At 40.5% G+C, this 20,406-nt stretch overlaps 1 protein-coding gene across 1 annotated transcript in view; it reads right to left on the reverse strand.

Moving 5' to 3' along the window:
• DNAJC6 (DnaJ heat shock protein family (Hsp40) member C6) overlaps positions 1-20,406 on the reverse strand; it is a 67,755-nt gene that overhangs the window by 10,038 nt on the left and 37,311 nt on the right. Inside the window, exons 12-16 of the mRNA XM_027874014.1 lie at positions 15,832-15,981; positions 6,933-7,001; positions 5,902-6,036; positions 3,974-4,237; positions 855-997 (exon numbers count right to left, since the gene is read on the reverse strand). Of these exons, the coding sequence (XP_027729815.1) occupies positions 855-997; positions 3,974-4,237; positions 5,902-6,036; positions 6,933-7,001; positions 15,832-15,981 (761 nt within the window). The remainder of the gene's footprint in view (positions 1-854; positions 998-3,973; positions 4,238-5,901; positions 6,037-6,932; positions 7,002-15,831; positions 15,982-20,406) is intronic.

Genomic DNA, 20,406 nt, shown 5'->3' on the forward strand with positions numbered 1-20,406 from the left:
TGCTGAATTGAGGTTTTCAAGCAAAGGGTGGGTGACCTTTGGTCAGGAAGGTTGTAGAAGGGATTCTCATCCAGGCCTACTTTGGACTAGAATGCCTTTGGTGTCCTGCCTGATGCTGAGATTCTGTGAATGACCAGAGCATCTTACTTCTCCATGAACAAGTTTTAAGCAGCTAGGTGGTGTTGGGCACTGGTGTCAAATTCCAATAGAAACTGATTCCTGCTAGCTGCATATTGGCTTAGAAAATCACAAAATAACATTATCTATGTTGTATTGTATTTTTATTTCTTTTGGTAAACATTTCCCAATTACATTTTAATCTGGTTTTGTGGCACTAGAGAGTGTGACACATCTGGTGTCAGGTATAGAGTTCTGAACATGGAGTCAGGAAGACCTGAATTCAAATGATGCTGTAGACACTTACTAGCTGGGTGACCTTTGGTAACTCTCTCAACTTAACTCTTTTCTCTTATCTCTTAACTCTCTCAGCCTCAGTTTCCTCATCTGTAAAATGAGGATAATAAAAGCACCCTTCACACTTCACAGGGTTGTTGTGAGGATCAAATGAGATAATACAGGCAAACCACTTCATAAACCATAAGGCACTAGGTCTGTATATATGTTAGCCAATAGTAATGGTGGTGGTGGCAGCAGTGGGAATACCAGAGATAATAGGAATAGTGGTAACATCTCCTCTAGTCCTGCCCCATGGAGCAACAGAGACTGGAACTCAAGCTGGCCCTTCCTTCTCCAAATCAGTTACCTTTTCACCACATCATAACAGCAACTTTAGGCAGGATTGACATGTGGCTGGCAGGACCCAACCAACCAATTATTTCTAGCTCCTTTCTCACCTTCAGTTTCTCAGGGTCCATTTCTTTAGCCATTTCTTCCTTTCTCATTTCAGCTATTGTTCTGGGCCCCTTTTTATCTTTGTGAGCATTGAAGCCTTGACCAGACAGCAGGTCTTCAAAATCAGCTGCTTTTGATTTCCCCTCTATAAAATAAGAAAGTGATGATTAAATTATTTTGATACCCTCACACACACACACACACACACACACACACACACACTAATAAACACACATACATTCACGCACATTTTTTAAATTAGGCCGTTAGACGTATGTTGTATAAAGCCCAAAATGACAACACCTAGCTCCACAAAGATGAGTGTGCCATTGTTTATTCATTTTATGTCTCAAATCATGGGGCTGGCAAAGAATTTTTGAGATCATCTAGTCAATAGTCTCAGTTAACAGATCAATAAAGAGAGGAGAGGTGAGCAGGGAGAAAAGGAGGGAGAGAAGGGATAAGAAGAATAGAGAAATCAATGGAGAGAGAGGGGGAGAGGAATGAAGGGAGAAAGGGGGATGGGAGAGGAAAGATAAGAAAGGGGAGAAAAGAGGGACGAAAAGGGAAAGGGGGAGAGAATGAGGAGAAATGAAGAGAGAGAGAGACAGAGGGAGAAGGGAGGAGAAGGGAGAGAGAAGATTGACTTGTCATCACTCCTCAACAATGGTTGGTCCAAATTCTCTCTTGTTTCTTACAGCCCCACTCCTGTATTGCCTCTACCTTGCCCTTAAAAAAACAGCACCTCCTACTTTACTAAAAATATCAATAAATCTAGACCATTCACTCTTCATCTCTCTCTCTCTCACCCATCAAAATTCTCTTCCTCCTCCCAATTCTCTCCCATTTTGGCTCTGGTCTCTGAAGAAGAGTTGGTCCTTCTACTTAAAGACAACTCTTCTGCCTGTGCCCTTGATCCCACCCCCTATCTCCTCTGGGTACTTATGATAGTCTTCTCTCTGAAATTATCTCCTATTTATCCTATATGTCTTTTTTTTTTAATATTGTTTACATTTTTCTCCCTCAGTAGACTGTGAGCTCCTTGACAGCAGAGGATTTTTTTAGCCTTTCCTTGTACCCCCTCCCCCAGAACTTAGTACAATACCCTACACACAACAGGTATTTAATAAATCAGTGTTGACTTGACTTGCCCTCTTTGCTCATCTGCTCTCTCTACCTCTTTAATCTCACCTTATATGCTGACCTTTCCATTGCCTACAAACATGCCCAGCTCTCCTCCCATCATTAAAAATCCTTTCCTTGACCCTCGCACTCCCTCAAGCTAGTGTCTACATCTCTTCTCTCCTTATGGAAAACCAAGATCTAAGAAAAGGTCCTCTGCATTCATTGCTTCTTATTCCATATTGCCTATTCACTTCTCATTAGGAATGCTTGAAAACTCTCTATTTCATCAAAGATCCTTTTCCCCCCTTGTAAGATTATAATTAGTTTTGCTGGAGAAATTATTCTTGGTTGTAAGCATAAGCTCTTCTGTCTTCTAGAATATCATATTCCAAGTTCTTTACTCCTCTAGAGTGGTGGTTACTAAATCTTTTGTGTTCCTGACTATGGCTCCTTGGCATTTTTTCTTTCTGGCTGCTTGCATTATGTTTTGTTTTCTTGTTTGTTTTTTTCTTAACCTGGGAGTTCTGGATTTTGACTATAGTATTTCTGAGTGTTTTCATTTTGGGGTTTCTTTCTGAAGGTGAATAGTTCATTCTTTCAATTTCTACTTTACCCTCTGGTTCTAAGAGATCTAGGTAGTTTTCTATTCTTATTTCTTGAAATATGATGACTAGGATCTATTTTTGGTCATAGTTTCCAGGTAGTCCAATGATTGAGACATTGTCTCTCCTCAGTTTTCCAGGCCAATTGTTTTTGCTGTAAGATGCCTGACATTTATCTTCTATTTTTTTCACTCTTTTTACTTTGTTTTAATTTTTTGATGTCTCATGCAGTCATTAGCTTTTATTTGGTGAATTCTAATTTTTGCTGAGTTTTTTTTCCTTAGATACCTCTTCTTTCAAGGTATTTTCATGTCTTTCTTCCATAGCTCTCACTTGGTTTTTAAAAATCATTTTAGCTCTTTTTTTTTAAACTCTTACTTAACTCTTCAAAAAATTCTGGTTGTACTTGTGTCCAAGCTGCATTTTTTAGGCTTTGTTTACAGATGTTTGTTAGTCATTCTCTTCTTCTGGTTTTGTGTCTTGAGCTTCTCTGTCATCATAGTAGTTCTTTATGATGGCATTCTTTTGTTGTTTGTGAATTCTTCTAGACTACTTCTTAACTTTGGTTACTATATTAACACTGGGCTCTGGCCACTTAAGAGAAGAAAGTCTGGCCCAAGTACCTGTCCTCTTATGTCTTTCTGCTGCTTTCACAGGTCAGTTTGAGGGTTTGCAGGCTTTCAGTGCTCCCAAAGTGATGTGATCCTAATGAAGTCAGCTCACTGCCCTCCTGATCTGACTTTCGCAAGTTCTTGATCCAGATTTGAGGTTTACAAAGTGCTTTCCATGTATTATCTCATTTGTTCGTCACAATAACCCATGAGGTAGATGCTACTGTTATTAATACCCTTATTTTACAGATCTGAATTCTGGTCTTCCTGACCCTGAATTCAGCATGCTATCTACCATGTGATGTAGCTACCTTGATATATTTTCCTTTTACACTTCATTGGGAATCACCTGAGTTCCAGACAGGGCCATCTTAGAGCAACTGCTGCTGGTCCATCTTATATGCTTTCAATTGCCTATTCTTTCATTTTTAAGAAGCCTTCCAAAGGCACCCAACAGACCTCAATATCTGGGGATAAAAATGGCCAAAAGAAAGCACATACTTGTGCTTGTAATTCAGAAACGAACTAGGATCAGAACAGCTACTCTGAAGTTCCCAACGCTCTCACTTCTCCCTCTTCCCAAAGTATTAATTAAGTTACCCTTAAAAGCTCAGAAATTAAATGAATTTTCTTCTGGTTGTTTCCCCCAGTTCTCATCCTCAACACTCTCCTTTCTCTCCCCTTCCCCCCATCTTCCCCCATTCAACTCCCACACACATTCATTTTGAACACCAGAACACAAGACATCCACTCTAACATCAAATTTGAATTGAATGATTTTACCCAAATTAGAAGGTCCTTTTCCACGCTCATTCTGACCACTTGGCATGGATGAGAAGCTTACATTATAGTTCGGTCTGTTCTGAGGAGAGGCATGAGGCATGCTGGGCTGTGACTTGGATTGGGTTTGCTGCCATGAGTAGCCAGACCCCTGCTGCCATCCTCCACCCATTGGCTGGGGAGATGGCTTCTGTGGTGAGCTAAGAGGGGGGAATCCTCCACCTAACCCAGTTGGCGTGGTGGGCTTGCTGGCAAATGAAGAACTACCTGCAACAAGAGGAAAATGCACACATTTTTGGCTATCTCTTAGCAATTTTTTTGCAACTCACACATTCATAGGCACCATGTCACAACTGCAGTGAAAGTTAGGGCTCAAAGGAAAAGAAAATTAGGAAATCTGTTCATGTATCCTGCTTACACTTCTGTTATCATAGCTAATCATAGGATTATAGATTAAGAGTGAATTAAGAATCTGTCTAGTCTAACTCTTCATTTTATACAATGAAACCAAGAGAGAAAATGACTTCCCCAGGTCACACAGGGAGTACATGGTAGAGTGGGGTTCGAACCCCTACCTCTGTCTCCAAATCCATGATATAACACTGCTTCTTTTCAATTAACACTAACTAAAGCCATTTGTGTGTCCATGACTGAATGAAACATTTTAACTGTGTGAATTACATGCTTGTGAATAAAAATATTGTTGTGAAGATTGTCCTTGGTAGCCATGTTTTTCATATATCACTTAGTAGAATGCCTTTCCTGATTCCCCAAGTGGCTAAAACTTATCCTCCTGTTATGATCTCCTATTTATTTTATGCATATTCTGTATATTCTTATGTGTGTCCATGTTGTTTCTTTTCATAGAATATAAGCCCTTGAGGGTAGGGACGGTCTTTGGTTTCTATCCTTGCATCCCTACTACAGTGCCTGGCACAGACTAGAAGCTTAATAAGGTCTTGTTCATCAAAAACAGAGCCATCAGTTCCCAATCATTGGAGGACTAACTGTAGATTCAGGAGGTGTATACAGCAAGGACTCGAAGGTGGCCAGCATTCATAGTCATCTAACCCAAACCCTACTTTCTAAAATGAACAAACTGAGATGCAAAAGGAGGAAACATACAAGTAGTTTGTTAATGGCAGAGATGAGATTTGAACACAGATACCTTGGCTCCCAGTTTAACTCCCTGTTTACAGTCATCTCCCTCCCCCGCCCCCCACAATTGCATAAGGTCTCTTATTTGTATTTTCATTTTATGATAGCAGTAACCAGAAGGGGGAGTGGGGAGCCTCCTTGTCAGAAGCCCAGCAAATTCCCATGCACTTCTCCTTACATTTCTTTCAATGCCAAGGCAGGCAACTAGGCAAAATGGATAGAGGGTCAATCTCAAAACCAGGAAGGCATGGGTCTAAGTCTTACCTCTGACACATACTAGTTGTGTGACGTTGGGGCCCTAGGCAGTTTTCAAAGAGTTACAGAGTAGGAATCAACCTGCTCAGGTAAAAGAAGTTCCCTCTATCCACGAAATCATAGTTCTGCTCCCTAACTCTCTCCTTCCAAACCCTCTTACCGGGTTAAAGCATCATTTATCCCAACAAACCACTGGTGAGGCACCCTCTAAAGAAGTCAGCCTCATTTGCAAACAGTACAAATTGCAGGCCTACGAACATTTATTAGCCTGTTCTCTCTCAAGAGGGAATCAAGGTAGCACTTTTTCTAAATAAACTTGTACTTCCCAGTAGCAAGTGGTAGAGTGACTGGAGGTTTTTTGTGAGGTCACTTTTGTCTTGTAATCTCTCTTGACAAGCCTTGGGCATTGTGCCTTGGAAACACACAAATTTCTGGTCTTACGTAATACCAGCTCGTCCTAAGACAGATACATAATGGAAGATTTTCATCCATAAAAAAGTTATTATTTTGACCTTAACCTGCTAAATTTGCACCAAGTGTGCCAAGGTCAGCAAACGGGTCCAGAGACTGTGGTTTGTTCTGATGTGTGGGAGTGTTGTGCATTGAGCCTGTAGGACTGGTGGCAGCGGACTTGCTTCCCATTCCAAAACCACCTAAAGAGGAAAGTAGAGACATTAGACAATAACCATGCCAACATTCGTGGTTTGCAGTCTCAAGCCCCATCACTTTCTGAGTGCCTCAGTCCCTGAGAATAGTTATCATCCATATGGCCTTATAGGAGAATAAAAAACAAGTCTTGGTGACCTTGTACAAGGTCACTGAACAAATACTTCGAATAATTTTCCTAAGTGAATTATTAAATTGCCTTTCTGTCTTTCTGGCATGGTGGAGAAGGATGGAAGGAATGTACTATCATGTTTTTCCCCAGGTTATCTCTGCTCTAAACATGCCTACTTCCTTCAGTCAGATGTCGCATGGTTTAATCTCTAGTGCCTGCCCCATGCCAGCTGCCATGACCCAATTTATCAACATCCTTCCAAACATACAGTAGCCAGAAGTGAATACAATAATCATGTCTGCTGAAGGAGAGTACAGAAAGACTATAACATCTCTAGTCATGGACATTATGCCTCCCTTGCTTCAGCCTAAAGTTATAGAGCTGCTTTCTTAGTTCCACTGTTAAATTGTTGACTCAAAGAATTTAAGGAACTCTAAAACCACCATTTTATCCCATGGACTATTGTCTAACCAACCCTCTCCCATCTATGCTTGTGCAAGCTGGTTTTTAGAACCCAAGTGCAAGACTTCGCACTTGGCTCTGGTACACATCACCTAACTGGATTCATCTGTATATTCTAGCCTGTTGAGAATTCCCTGGATCAATCCTGACTGTCACACATTGTGTTAGCTGCTGGTTGGTATGCTCTGAAGAAAATTCAGCTCAATCTGTATGATCCCACTGATACGCACCGTAAGCACTTTCTCTATCTTTTGGACGTCATCTCAAAAAATGAAACAGGGAGACAACACTAAATCTGGGGATGATTACCTGGTTTACTGGACCAGTCCCAACCTCCTGATACATCTGGCTGGATGGAAACAGTGGGAGTGCTGGAAGCTGCCAAATGAAAGAACACGACAGATCATCACTTTCTTATCTGAAAGTTTTCAAAGTCCATGATCAGTCCAAGGATTGAAAGATTACCAATTCACTCGTCATGCCTTTGCCTTAAGAAATGGGCCAGATCCATGAGCAAGTGAGAATCCAGGTGCTGTTTTAGCCTCAAGCATGATAGAAGCAGGCACTTGCCTGCCCAGCTCGGGTGCCAAGCCTGATCCTTTGAAACAGCCATACACAGTGGAGTGAGGAAAGGCAGTCCAAAGAACCAACTATAGGGATTAGGCCTAACACTGTCCAAATTAAACCACTTAAAATGGTAGCAAAAGTCAAACCAAAACCCATCAAGGCTAGTAGAGCTGACTTACTCAAGTTAATGCAGTCGGACTTTCTCTGAGCAGAGAGCAGCTACTATGGTGGAAGACTGCCCACATTACTCAAGTGAGTTCATGTATGTAGAGTGGACTTCAAGTCAATGTAGGTAAAGGGCACATTAATATACTGAAAGCATTCTAAACTCAGCAGCTGCTATTGCTACTACTGCTATCACCGGTTTTATGATGTTTAGTTTAAATGTTTTGGGGATTATATTTTATGGAGGATTTTAATGATGATAATAATAACATAGGGATTACATTTGATGGAGGGTTTTAATGATAATAATGATGATAATAATAATAATATGAGGATTACATTTTATGGAGGGTTTTAGTGATAATAGTGATGATAATAAAAGTAGTAACAGCAACATCATCAACTCCTATCTACATAGTACTTTATGGCTTGCCAAGCATTTCACATATATAATCTCATCTGATCCTTACAACAACCCTGTGAGGTATAAGTGCTATAACTGTCCTCATTTTACCAAGGAGGAAACTGAGGCAGAGAGAGGTTAAGTATTTGCCCAGGGTAATAGAGCTAGCAATAATAATAATGATAGTTAGCATTAATATGGCACTTGAAGCTTTGCAAAGTGTTTTACATGTGACTTTATTTGATCCTCACCACAACCTTGGGAGGTAGGTGCTATTATTCTTCCCATTTTGCAGATGAGGACACTGAGGTCTAGATGGGTCAAATGCTTTGCCCATGGTCACAAAAGTGATGTTTGTGAGGTAAGATTTCAACCCAGCTCTTCTCAAGTCCACACTCCGTCCTCCATGCACTTTATAACACTGTCTCTCCAAGTTTGGGTGTGCATGTATCAAAACACAATTTAATCAGAATTGAATAAGAAATAATCTTATCCATTTGAACTTGGGACAGACAATTCTAACAATGTGCCCTCCCCCAGTTCCACCTGCAGAACTGACAAGCAATGCCCCATCTGTGCTGAAGTAGCTCTACCCACCCATCTGGGGCACTGTGGTCTTTGAAAGATTCTTATTCGAAAGAGGATGTTTTAGGGAGAATCTTTTCTAATTCAGCTCTAGGTTGTGACCTCACTTCACCGAGGCCCAGACTCTTTCCTCACTAATGACCTTGTTTTCATCTTGTATTTACTCTGGAGATATTTGTAGGTATATAGATTGTTTCCACCAGAAGTGTCCCTCCTTAACAAGCAGGGGGGCTTCTGGAACTGTAGCTCCTGGCACATAGAAAGTTCGTATTAAATGTCAGATTAGTTAATTAGGAAGTAAGAACATAAAACAGTTAAGCCTAGAAGACCCAAGTGACCTTGAAGACTTTTTCCACCTCTGACTCACCAAGATCCTCATATTTTAATATACTTTAACTTCAATACAAACATGGCCACATCTCTTATTTAACTCCATCATGTCCAAAACACTAACAAGCACTTATTAAGCACCTACTATGTGTCAGGTACTGTGATAGGCACTGGAGATAACAAGACAAAGGTGAAACAGTATCTGCCCTCAAGGAGCTTATAATCTATCCAGGGGAGATGACATATACATACATAGATATATACCAAATAGCTACAATGTGATGGGGAGGAATGAAGGGAGTGGTATTAGTGAGTGCTCCTAAAACTTCCCTGATAGATAGGTAGCACCATATTGCATAGAACTCGAAGCCTGGAGTCAAGAAGACTCATCTTCGTGAGTTCAAATCCAGCCTCAGACACTTCCTAGCTGTGTGACCTTGAACAAGTCACTTCACCCTGTTTGCCTCAGTTCCTCATCTGGAAAATGAGCTGGAGAAGGAAATGCAAACCAGTCCCATGTCTTTGCCAAGAAAACCACAAATGTGGCCACAAAGAGTTAGTCATGACTGAACAACAATAACAAAACAACAGTCACACGTAGAAACTTCTTTATCTTTCTTAGAGGGGTGGCAGAAATAGCATTAATTAGCAATGGCTCGGGGTTTTACGTTTGAAGGCTTGCAAATTGCTTTACATAAATGGCCTCATTCGAGTTGTGTGAGACAGATACCAAAGACGAAGAGAAACTGAGGCTCAGAAATGAACTGACTTGTTTACACTCCACATTCCTGACGCGTAATTGTCCATTTCTTTTTCTAATTGTGCCTTTCCTAGTCCATAGACTCACAGAGCTCAGAGCTATTGAGTCCAATTCTCTTTATTTTGCAGGTGAGGAAACTGAGGCACAGAGAGGTTAAGTGACTTGTTCCGGATCACAGAAACAGAGAGTATCTACAGTGGGATCTGTAGCCAGGTCCCCCTGCACCCAAGTACCATGCCCTATCCACTACACCATCTTATACCACCTCTGGTGTGCTAATCATCATGGGTAATGGACTGCAAGCTGCTACCCCTCACCATGCGTCTCTCAACTTACCAGCAAAGATAAATACAAAGCTGTCACTTGTAATCTTGAAAGGCTATGATGGGCCTCAAATGGTCAGAAGTCTGGCCTGGGTACCCATAGCAACAACAATTCCCATCAGAAGTTTTTGAAAAAATTGAAAAAATCATGAACAAAACGCTTAGAAACTAGAAGTGCCACAGAAATGCTTGACCTGGAAGGCTTTGGCTACACTAAGGATTACATGGAAGGAGATCTGCAAGCTCTTGGGTGCTCTGGGCATTGAGGTCTGAATCTACATTTTAGAAAAGAAGGCATCACCAGCACAATCGTCTCAGGAAAGAAATAATCTCGAGTAGGGAGGGGAAAGAGAACAGGCTTGAAGTCAAAACACTGGGCTTGAAAAACCTCTTCTGCTAATTCTTCCCTTATAACCTCAACCAATTCACTTAATGGGTCAGCCTCAGTTTCCTCCTAAGAACAACAAGGGATTTGGAATAGATTACCTGCGAGGTCTCCTCCTAAAGAGGAGGGGCGAAAGTAGGTACAACGGATTGAAGAGAAGGAGACGGGAGAATCTGTGAACAATTCAAACTGTCCAGAAGGGGGGCACCCTGCCTGCTTCCACAGGTAATGGGCCCCACTACCTCCTGAATGTTGTCAAGTGAAGGTTGGCTAGCCACTTATCAAGAAACGTAGGCTCTTTGAAGGCAAGGTCTGTCTTCTTTGCTCATCTTCGTAATTCCAGTGCTTAGCACAGTGCCTTGAGCATACAGCAAGTGCTTAAAAATAAATGTTTGCTGACTGACCACTTGTTGACAACGCACATTCTACTTTCCACACTACAACATTCTAATATTCTACATTCTGACATCCTATGTTCTATGTTCTACATGCTAGGTCGCAAGGTTGTTCCACCTCTAATGTTCTATGTCCTAACATTGCAGGTCTCAAGGTTCCTTCCAGCTCTAGAATTCTTTGTTCTATGGTCCCTATCTCAAAATCCTACCATCGTAAAGAACTTAAGCCAGGTATAAATCCAACCACACGCTTGCCTTCTTTCTACTTTTTAAAACTCTGTAATTGAAAGAAGATGGAGAGGAAAAACTACTTTTTCCATCTCAATGGTTTTCTCTGGAGAAAGAATTGTGCTATTTTCCCAACCAAGCATGGTTGACTGCTTTTATAGAGCCTGTCAAGCCTTTCAGAGTCATTGGGTCACCAAGCTTGACAATGTAAAATGCAAGGTGGTGTCATTACTGCCTTTAAGTGGCAGTTTACAGATGTTGAGAATGTCATGCTGGGATGAAATCAATTCCAGAAATGGCCAGATGGTGCGTGCTTAATCAGCAGAAGAATTTGAGCACCAACTTGCAACATTCAGACCCTTATTGTCTTCTCCCTCAATTCAGGAAAGGCCAGTTTCAAACATGTATATTAATCTCTGTGAATACACAGTTTTAGGAAGGTCCTTTTATTAAATTCTAAAAACCTCAATTGGCCTTTGGATCTTAAACTAAGACTAAGGAAACAGGGTAGCTGCTGATAAGAGAGCAGGGATAACCATACTATTGCATACTTGCTGTGTGCAAAGTTGCATTTAAATTTCAGTAGAGTCTATCAGTTGAGATGTGCAGGGGATGGAGAGAGAAGAGATTGAATGTTATCAGTGACAATAATGACTCACATTGTTATAGCCTTAGTTGACAGAATCACAGCTCAGAGGTCGTCTCATTTAATCTTTATCTCAACAAGACTTTCCTTCATAGAATCCCTGAAAAGTGGTCATCCATGCCCTGTTTGAAGACCTCCATTAAGGAGGGGCCACTCCCTCTGTACCACATCACTAGCTATTTTGTGATAGCCCTAAGTGCTGGGAAACATTTTTTAAAACATGTCTAAAAATCTGCCTCTCTGTAACTTGTCTTCAGTTTGTCCTCCAGAGCCTGGTGGAATAAATCTAAGCCTACTTCCTTACAACAACCCTTTAAATATTTGAAGACAATTATCCTGTCATCTCCACATTTTTTCTTCTCCAGGCTAAATATCCCCTACTGTTTCAAGCAATATGACCCGATTGCTAGTCTTCCCATCGACCTCATCACTCACCTGTGCACGCACTCTATTTTGTCAATGTCCTCTCTCAGATCTGGTGGCCAGAAGGGAGGACACTATTCCAGAGGGAGGCTGACTAGGGCAGAGGACCAAATCTCCCTTATTCTAAACCAGGAATTTAGAGCCTGAGGTCCATGAATTTAAATATATGTGTGTGTATGCAGGCAATGAAATCAAGATAATTGGTTTCATTTGTAATCCTCTCTGATTTATTTTATCCATTTAAGATCATTATTATTAGAAGGAGCCCCTACATGTCTCCGAACTGCCAAAGGGGTCCACGATACAAGAAAAGTTTTTGATACTGCACTTTAACTATAAGACCACTAGGTGGCACAGTGGAGACAGCACTAAAGCTGGAGTCGGGGAGTTGAGGTCGTTCAGTCATTTTTCAGTTGTGTTTGACTCTTTGTGACCTCATTTGGGGTTTTCTTGGCAAAGATACTAGACTGGTTTGCCATTTCCTTCTCCAGCTCATTTTACAGATGAAGAAACTGAGGCAAACAGGGTCAAGTGACTTGCCCAAGATCACACAGGTAGGAAGTGTCTGAGACCAGATTTGTACTCAGGAAGATGAGTGTTCCTGTCTCTAGACCCAGCAGTTCAACTAGCTGTGTGATCTTGGGCAAGTCATTTAACTTCTGTCTGCCTCAGTTTCCTCTTCTGTAAAGCAGAGTCAATAATAGCACCTCCAGATAATAATTGCAAAGCACTTAGCACAGTGCCTGGCACATAGTAACTGCCATATAAATGTTAGCTATCGTTATTATTATTCATTTTCCCCAAATATGCCTTTCTCGTCTAAATCCCTGCCATTGAAATGAGCAGTAGGGATAGAAATGCCACCAGGTCCTATAAACTCTCAGTTTTTTGTTCAGGACTTTTTAACCCAAATGAAGCCCTTTAAAATAACCAAATTATTTACTTCAAAACAAGCTTACAGAGTCAGGCATGCAAATATTATTATCCCATTTTACAGACAAGGAAACTGAGATTCTGAGATATTAATTGACTTGCCTAGGATTACAAATAATGACCTAGTTCCAAAGTCTCTATATAAGTGAATAAATAATAATAGGCAGACATGTAGTCAACCCCAACTCAATGGGAATGATTCCCTTTTACCAAACATGCTGCTATTACACATTTGACTATTTTTGTGTTCCATGTTCGACAATTAACTTTATTTTTCCCCAAATACTGAGCAAAAAATTCTCCTCAGCTCTCAGATGAGTTCCACTGGAAAAAAGTAGGAGAGAAAGACATGTTGTATGACTCTCTGGCTTATAGGAGATTTGACAGAAAAGTTATGGGGGAGGGGAATGAAAAAATAACATCGAGATGGTTTGGTTTGTACTGAGTCAGATGCAACATTGGTTAGCATCTGGGTTCAAATCCAAATTCCACCAAGATGACCTTCAGCAACTCAATCTATTTGAGCCTGCTGTTGTTATTATTTTCAGTTTTTTTGACACCTTCCAAATAGTAGATACTTTATAAATGTTTATTAAATTGAATTGAACGAATGGGGATTCAACCTCTGAGCTTGGGCTGGTGACTTAGCACCATGATCAGCGCCATGTTTTAGCCTCTTGAGCCCATGGTCATTAACCTCACCCCACAAATGCACTATATAAACTCATGCCCACAGGCCATACAATGCAGGTAGAAAGTGGTCAAAGCAATTCCAAAAGAGTCTTGATGGAAAATGCTATCCACATCCAGAGAAAGAAATGATGGAAACTGAATGTAGATCAAGGCACGTTATTTTCACTTTCTTGGTTTTTATTTTCATGTTTTTTTTCCTTTTGTTCTGTTTCCTCTTTCAAAACATGACTAATGTGGAAATATGTTTAACATGACTGCACATGTATAAGGTATATCAGATTGCTTGCCATCTTGGGGAGTGTGAAGGATAAGGAAGGAGACAGAAAAATTTGGAGCTCAAAATCTTATTTAAAAAATGAATGTTGAAAAAAGAGAAGTAGTCAGAAGATATGAAAGGCAGTTTTCAGTTGAAAAAAATACAAGCAATTGAAGCCCAAAGTAACAGGAATTTAAAGAACACTTTCAGGTTCTACCTCACAACCAGATTGACAAAGAGGACAAGAAAAAAAAGGCCATTGTTGGAGGGACTGTGGAAAGAAAGACACAGTGGTAAACTGTTGGTGGGGCTTAGAATTGGTCCAACCTTCTGGAAAACAATTTGAAACTATACCCCCAAAATCATGAAACTGTTCATAACCAGTGAGTTTACTATTACATGAAGCTTGGACTTCAAAAAAGTCAAAGAGGGAGGAAAAATAGAAAAGTATTTCCAGTCTCACTCTGTTGCTGCAGAGAACTAGAAACAAAGCATGTGCCCAGCAACTGAGGAAGAGTTGAACACAATGTGTTACAGGATTATAATGGAATGTTATGAACATGATAAATTCAAAGACCTCTCAATGACTTGCATTTCAGTTCTTATTTTTTGCATGTGTAACTAAGACCACTAGTGGCAGTGACGTAGTAAATTGATAGCTGGCCTCAAAGTTGTGAAGACCTAAATTCAAATCCTATCTCTAGAACACACTATCTACATCACCACGACCAGTCGGCACAGCAGGCTCCTCTGCAGGGCTCTGAGTTTCAGCGGGATGGGCTCCATACGTCTCAGGAGGAGGGGTGCTCACTTTGGGAAGCCCTTTCACTCTGGTAGAATCACTGGTTGGAGCACACTTAGCAGCCAGATGCAGTTTCAAGTCAATCTTGTGTGTCCTGTCTAATAAATTCATCTTAAGGCATCTCTCTCTACATTTTTATTAATACTTTCGGTTGTTTTTTTTAATACTACAGTCAATTGTTATAATATCATCCCCACAGGGAAACTCCACTGTGCCAGAGGAAAACAGTTAAATAAAAGTCAACTGACTCTAGTACTGTGTGCTACCTTCCACAACCACAGTGCCCAACCAGAGGAGGAGCGTGTGTTACATCCTCTATTCTCAGGAAATAAGAAGGGTCATTGCAATTAACACAAGTCCAGTTGCCTTTTGGCATCATTTTATGTTATGATCATTGTATTCATTGCTCTTTTGGTTCTGCTTTCTTCACTCAGCATGACTTCATACAAGTCTTCAAATGATTCTCTGAATTGCTGAAATTCACCATTTCTTATAGCATAATCGTAGTCTATTACAATTTATTTAGTTATCCCCCAGTGGATGAGCACCCACTTCATTTTCAGGTTTTTTGCTTTGTTTTTTGTTTTGTTTTGTTTTGTTTTTTGCTGTCATGCAAAAAGTGCTGTGCTGAATATTTCATAATGTAACTAACCTTTCCTTGTAAAGGTAAGAAAAGAGAATCGTTCCAGTAATGATGATTACTCACCAAGTGGCCTTCTAGTCACCCACTTCCAGATCTACACTATTTAGTCAATGTCTTACTTATGGAATACATCCAGTTGTTAGACCACTGAGTCAATGACAATGAATTCAACAGTGATTTTTCTTGTATAGTTACAAATTGTTTTTCAAAACCATTGAATCAATTCACAGCTTCAGAAACACTATATTAGTATTTAGGCTTTTCCAACATAAAAGTATGAACAGAAATTATAATCAAAAATTCATAAAGGTAGGGTCTTTGCTAGACAATTTACAGCTCTTCGAATGTTATATTGTTAATGACCTTCCACTATACATGGCAAACACAAATGCAATCATGCCCAGAGAGTCATCCTATCCAGCACAAGACTTGCTCAATGAAACATCCAGAGCCAATGTGACACACCATTTGTGACAGGGCTCCAAAATCATGAGTGAGCCACCATTCTCTAGTGGAAAAGGTATCCCTCCCCTTTCCATCAGAAATTTCTGGCTTTAAATGGCATTGATTTAACACATACATAATGTATATGCAAATGGAGGAGATCCCCAATCTTCTCACTCCTGTTTTCAGTCTCCAAAATGAAGCAGATAAATGCTTTTTTTTCTTACCTAAATTAAAGGGGTCACTGTGAACTGTGGGTGAAGGACTTCTGGCCTGAAGAAAGGGATCACTAGAGGCATTTGATGTGCTCAGAAAAGAACCCAGTAAATCTGGACCAGATGGTTTGGAGGGAGCTCCAAATGGGTCAAAGGTTGCGGCTGGAAGGAAAAGAGAAGACAAAATTGGCTATTTTATGTGGAATATGAGTAACTTCCCTGGGTTTGCTGTGAGTTCATTCTTTTCTTCTAATACTGGTGACAAAATACATAGCAGAGCAGAGGTAAGTCTGATGCCTTAAGCAAGCACTACAAAACGAACTTTGGATATGTGGATCTGGGAAGAGAACCAAGACCATAGGACAAGGCACATGGGGGAAGACCCCAGGACGGTCCTCCAAGGTTACAGAAAGACAGAGACCTGGGGACACTGCTCCATGTGGAGAACAGAGAGACCCAAGAAAACTGGCCCCATTGGGGAAAATCTAAAGGCACCATGAAGCTACTGTTGGCAAGGCCACTGAAGCCAGGACAGTGGGGAATTGGAGCACATGAAGAAATCAGAGTAAAGCCAGCCTAGAGGGTAACTAGGGAGGGAATCCCCATCTAGTTACCTCCTTTTAGCTAATTATTCTCACTAATTCAATGTTAAACTAATTGTTTCTACCTGCAGGAGGAGCTCAAAGCTGTCAGTAGCTACAGCATTTTGTTCCACCCTTCTTGAGCAAAGCCCAAGTTGCCTATGTGGAAGAGTAGCTCAGTGCCATGTGAAATGGGCTACATTTAGAGGTAGAGGACCTGGGTTCAAATTCTGACTCTCTCACTTACTACACTCATGTGACCTTGGGAGTTACTTTTCCTCTATAAGCCTCAGGTTCCTCCACTACAAAGTAAGATCAATCAGTCAGTCAACAAAAGATTTCTATTTCCATGGTGATATAAGATTGGCTACCAGGAAACTGGTGTCTATTAACTCCTGCTTCTGGGGAGGAAAGAGCAGGGTAGGAAAAGTCCCATGGCCCTGCTTTTACGATCATAGATTTCAAACTGCATAGGACCATGGAGATTATGTATTCCAAGGTTATTGTAACCTGAGAACAGGGAACTATTCATTCATTCACTCATTTATTCATTCATTTATTGAACACTGTATTTTTATATACTTGGATCACTTCATAATCCCCTGATTTTATTTTATGCATTTAAAAACATGATTCTAAAAAGGTGGTCCAAAGGCTTCATTCTACTGGCCATGTGGTCCATGACACATCCACATAAACACACAAAGTTAAGAACCTCTGATCTAGTATGCCCTTGCATTTTATAGATGAAGAAACTTAGGCCCTGAGAAGGTTAAGTGACTTCCCCAAGGTCAAAAAGCAATTAAGGAACACAGCCATAAGAGGAATCCAGTTTTTCAGACTCCCAAGTGCAGGCTTCTTTCTAATATCCCCGCACTGCCTTTCTGTACTGGAGAAAACCAGGACGATTAGACTTTTTTAATGGTTTCCATCCTACCCCCTATGCACATATAGACAAAGAAGAGAATTTACACAGGTGAAATACCACTCCTATCAAAGGAGAACTTGATGTCTCATAGCACTCAGGCACATTCCTCCAAAAGATGCCATAAAACAGAGGAGCTCTAGGTAAGGAAACGTTTCTAGGGCTTTGTTTTGTTTTTTTCTTGTTGGCTTCGATCTCTTCTGACTTCTTCCATGTAGGGAATTCCTGGTATGGAAACTTCCTTCACTGATACAAATCAGGAACTGTTTTGTAACTTAACAATCTCACACGGTAGCCTAGGACACAGAAAGGTTAGAAACTGGTCTTGCCTAGCTAGTATGCTTCAGAGGAAGGAGGCTACCCCAGGTCTTTCTGACTTCAAGGTGGACCCTCTATCTACCACACACTGCTGCTTCTTTCAATTCATAGGATTTAGAACTAGAACAAATCTTAGGGGCCATTTAGTGTAATTCCCTCATTTTATAGATAAGGAAACAATAACACAGACAAAATTCCTAGTTCATATGTATAAAGCACTTTTGGCTTCTTAGAGCCCTTTACATAGCCTGCATTATTTGATCCTCATAATCACCCTATAAAAAGTGGGTGCTCTTCTTATCCCCATTTTGCAGATGAGAAACTTGAGGCTGAGAGAGGTTAACGTACTTGCCCAGGATCACCCAGCTAGGAGGTGGCACAGCCTGGATTTGAACCCAGACTTTGTGTCGGACATTCATTTGTCACCCGGCTATCCCATGCCACTCCTCTAAAGGCTACATGGCCCACTGCCCAAAGGTCCCACACAGAGTAAATAGAAGTGGTGGAATTTGAACCCAGGCCTCCAACTCCAAATCCACCACTCCTCCTATTACATATGTTTTCCTTCTTCTGATTATTTCAAAAGACAAAGGGACAAGCTAGGATGATGAAATTGGAAGTGGATGGACATGACTCTGTGAAGTGATGGAAAGAACCCTGGAGCAGGGTTAGAAAGCCTGGGTTCTCTAATCTAAACCTGGGCTCTGCTCACTATATGGATGAGCTTGGGTAAGACGCTCTTTTCCTTAGTTTCTTTATCAGTACAATAATGGAACTGAACTAGATCTCTGGAATAGGCACAATCATTAGAAGAAAAAGATGCTGGATTTGGGGCCAGAAGATTTTGGTTCAAATCTCAGATCACTGTGACTTTCTGACTTTAAATAAATTATCTAACTTAAGGGGGGTGGGTTTCAACTTCCCTATATAAAATAGGAGGAGTGAATGTTTTAAGGAGCTGTCCAGCTCTTAAGCTTATAATAAAACATACACTCAGCTGTGAATTCTGTGAATCCTTTCCTCTCCCTGCTACAATCCCTTCAAAACATAGCTCCGGTACACATCCCTCCACCAGCTCTTTTCTGATCCCCTGGAGTATTACCACTATCTCCTTCTTGAAATTACTTTGTAGTCACTTATGGGTATATATGTTGCATTCCCTTGGTAGAATGTATGCTCACTGAGGACAAGGTCTATTTTATTTTGTATTTGCACATTCAGTGCCTAGCACAGTGTTTCATACATAGTAGGGGATTAATAAGTATTTCTTAAGTGGAATTAAATACCTCTGGTTTGGTTGTTTTTTTTTTCTCTTGTACAATGGGACAGTTGGCCTGAGTGATTTTCAAGCTCCCTGACATTATGATTCAATTTGGAATGGGTTAAGCATTGCAAAGGGATTTGTTTTGACTAAGTTACAACATGAAACTCAATTTGAATGCCCAAGGAGGGCAAGAACACACATTACGAGGTTCATTTATTTCTACCCATCACTTCCTTGGATCACATTATCAACTCCTCTTTGTATAGTCCTACGATGAGTTAAAGCCATTTGGGACTATGTGAGTGCCAAGACTATAGCAGGTGCCATCCTAAAACTAGAACTTGGAAACTTTTCTGGAAAAAATTTTAATCCATCTTAGTGAGCTGAAGCTGGCTAGTGTGGGAATGGGAGGCAGTTGATGGAGCACCGAGCCCCTGACCTTGGAGTCAGAAGACTTCGGTTTCAGACTCAGGACTAGCTCTGCTTCTTACTGGCTGTGTGACCTTCGGCAGGTTTGAACCACATTACTGCTAAGTTCCCTAAAAGCATGAAATTCTGCAACTCTGAGACCTACTTTATGTTCCGATTGTTGTCAAACTGAGCTGCTCTAGCCCAAGGTTTAGCCCATAACATTCCATAAATCTTAGGGGGAAGAAGATGGCTTGGGTGATTAAATAGCTCATATAACTCAAGCAGTCGTCAAGTCAGTGAAGCCACCATGCTTACAGGGCCATTTTCAAGGCTTGTAGGCCTTGAGTTTGATATTAATTTATTGATAAAATCGATACAAAGCAAAGCTCACAACTCTAGATCAAAACTGAAGACATTTGGAGAGTGTAATTCATGCTCACGAGTGGTGCTGGAATCTCGAATGAGGAACAACCAGAAGCATTGTGATATCACGGAAAGAGCATTCAATGACCAAGAGACCTGACCTTGAGGTACTAACTAGCCTTGTGACCTAAAGTGAATCCCTTCACTTCTCTCTTGCTTCAGCCTTAAAACAAAGGGGTTGAACCAAAGACCCAGGACCAGCTCAAATGCTGTTCACTCTTTCCTACTTCCAGATCCTAGATTTTTTGTACATGTGTGTGCACTTTTCCCATGTCTTTCTAATGATCTATTCTGGAATTTTCCCAGAAATCTAAGTCAAGTTCACTAGCCTATAGTTTGTAGATGATCCTGTGAAAATCAGAGAGATATTTTCCCCTCTCCAGGTCTATTTTCCATGATCTTTCAAAAATCTTTGAAAGACATCATGTCGATAGCTTTCAACATAATGAACAGTATTTAATATACAAGCTTTCTTGAAATGAAAAGTTGTTGCTATATAATTTGAATCCTCTCCTATGTTCTGTTGTGCACGTGACTTTTTTGTTTTTTTTCTTATTTTGTATTTAATTTTATAATGTTTCTTTTTCTTTTCTTATTATGTATTTAAGTTTTAGCATTTGTCTAAAATAAAGAAAAAGGAAAGAAAGAAAGAAAGAAAGAAAGAA

Source organism: Vombatus ursinus, unplaced genomic scaffold, assembly GCF_900497805.2.
Source record: "Vombatus ursinus unplaced genomic scaffold, bare-nosed wombat genome assembly UNPS02014804.1, whole genome shotgun sequence".
In the NCBI taxonomy this organism is placed as follows: domain Eukaryota; kingdom Metazoa; phylum Chordata; class Mammalia; order Diprotodontia; family Vombatidae; genus Vombatus; species Vombatus ursinus.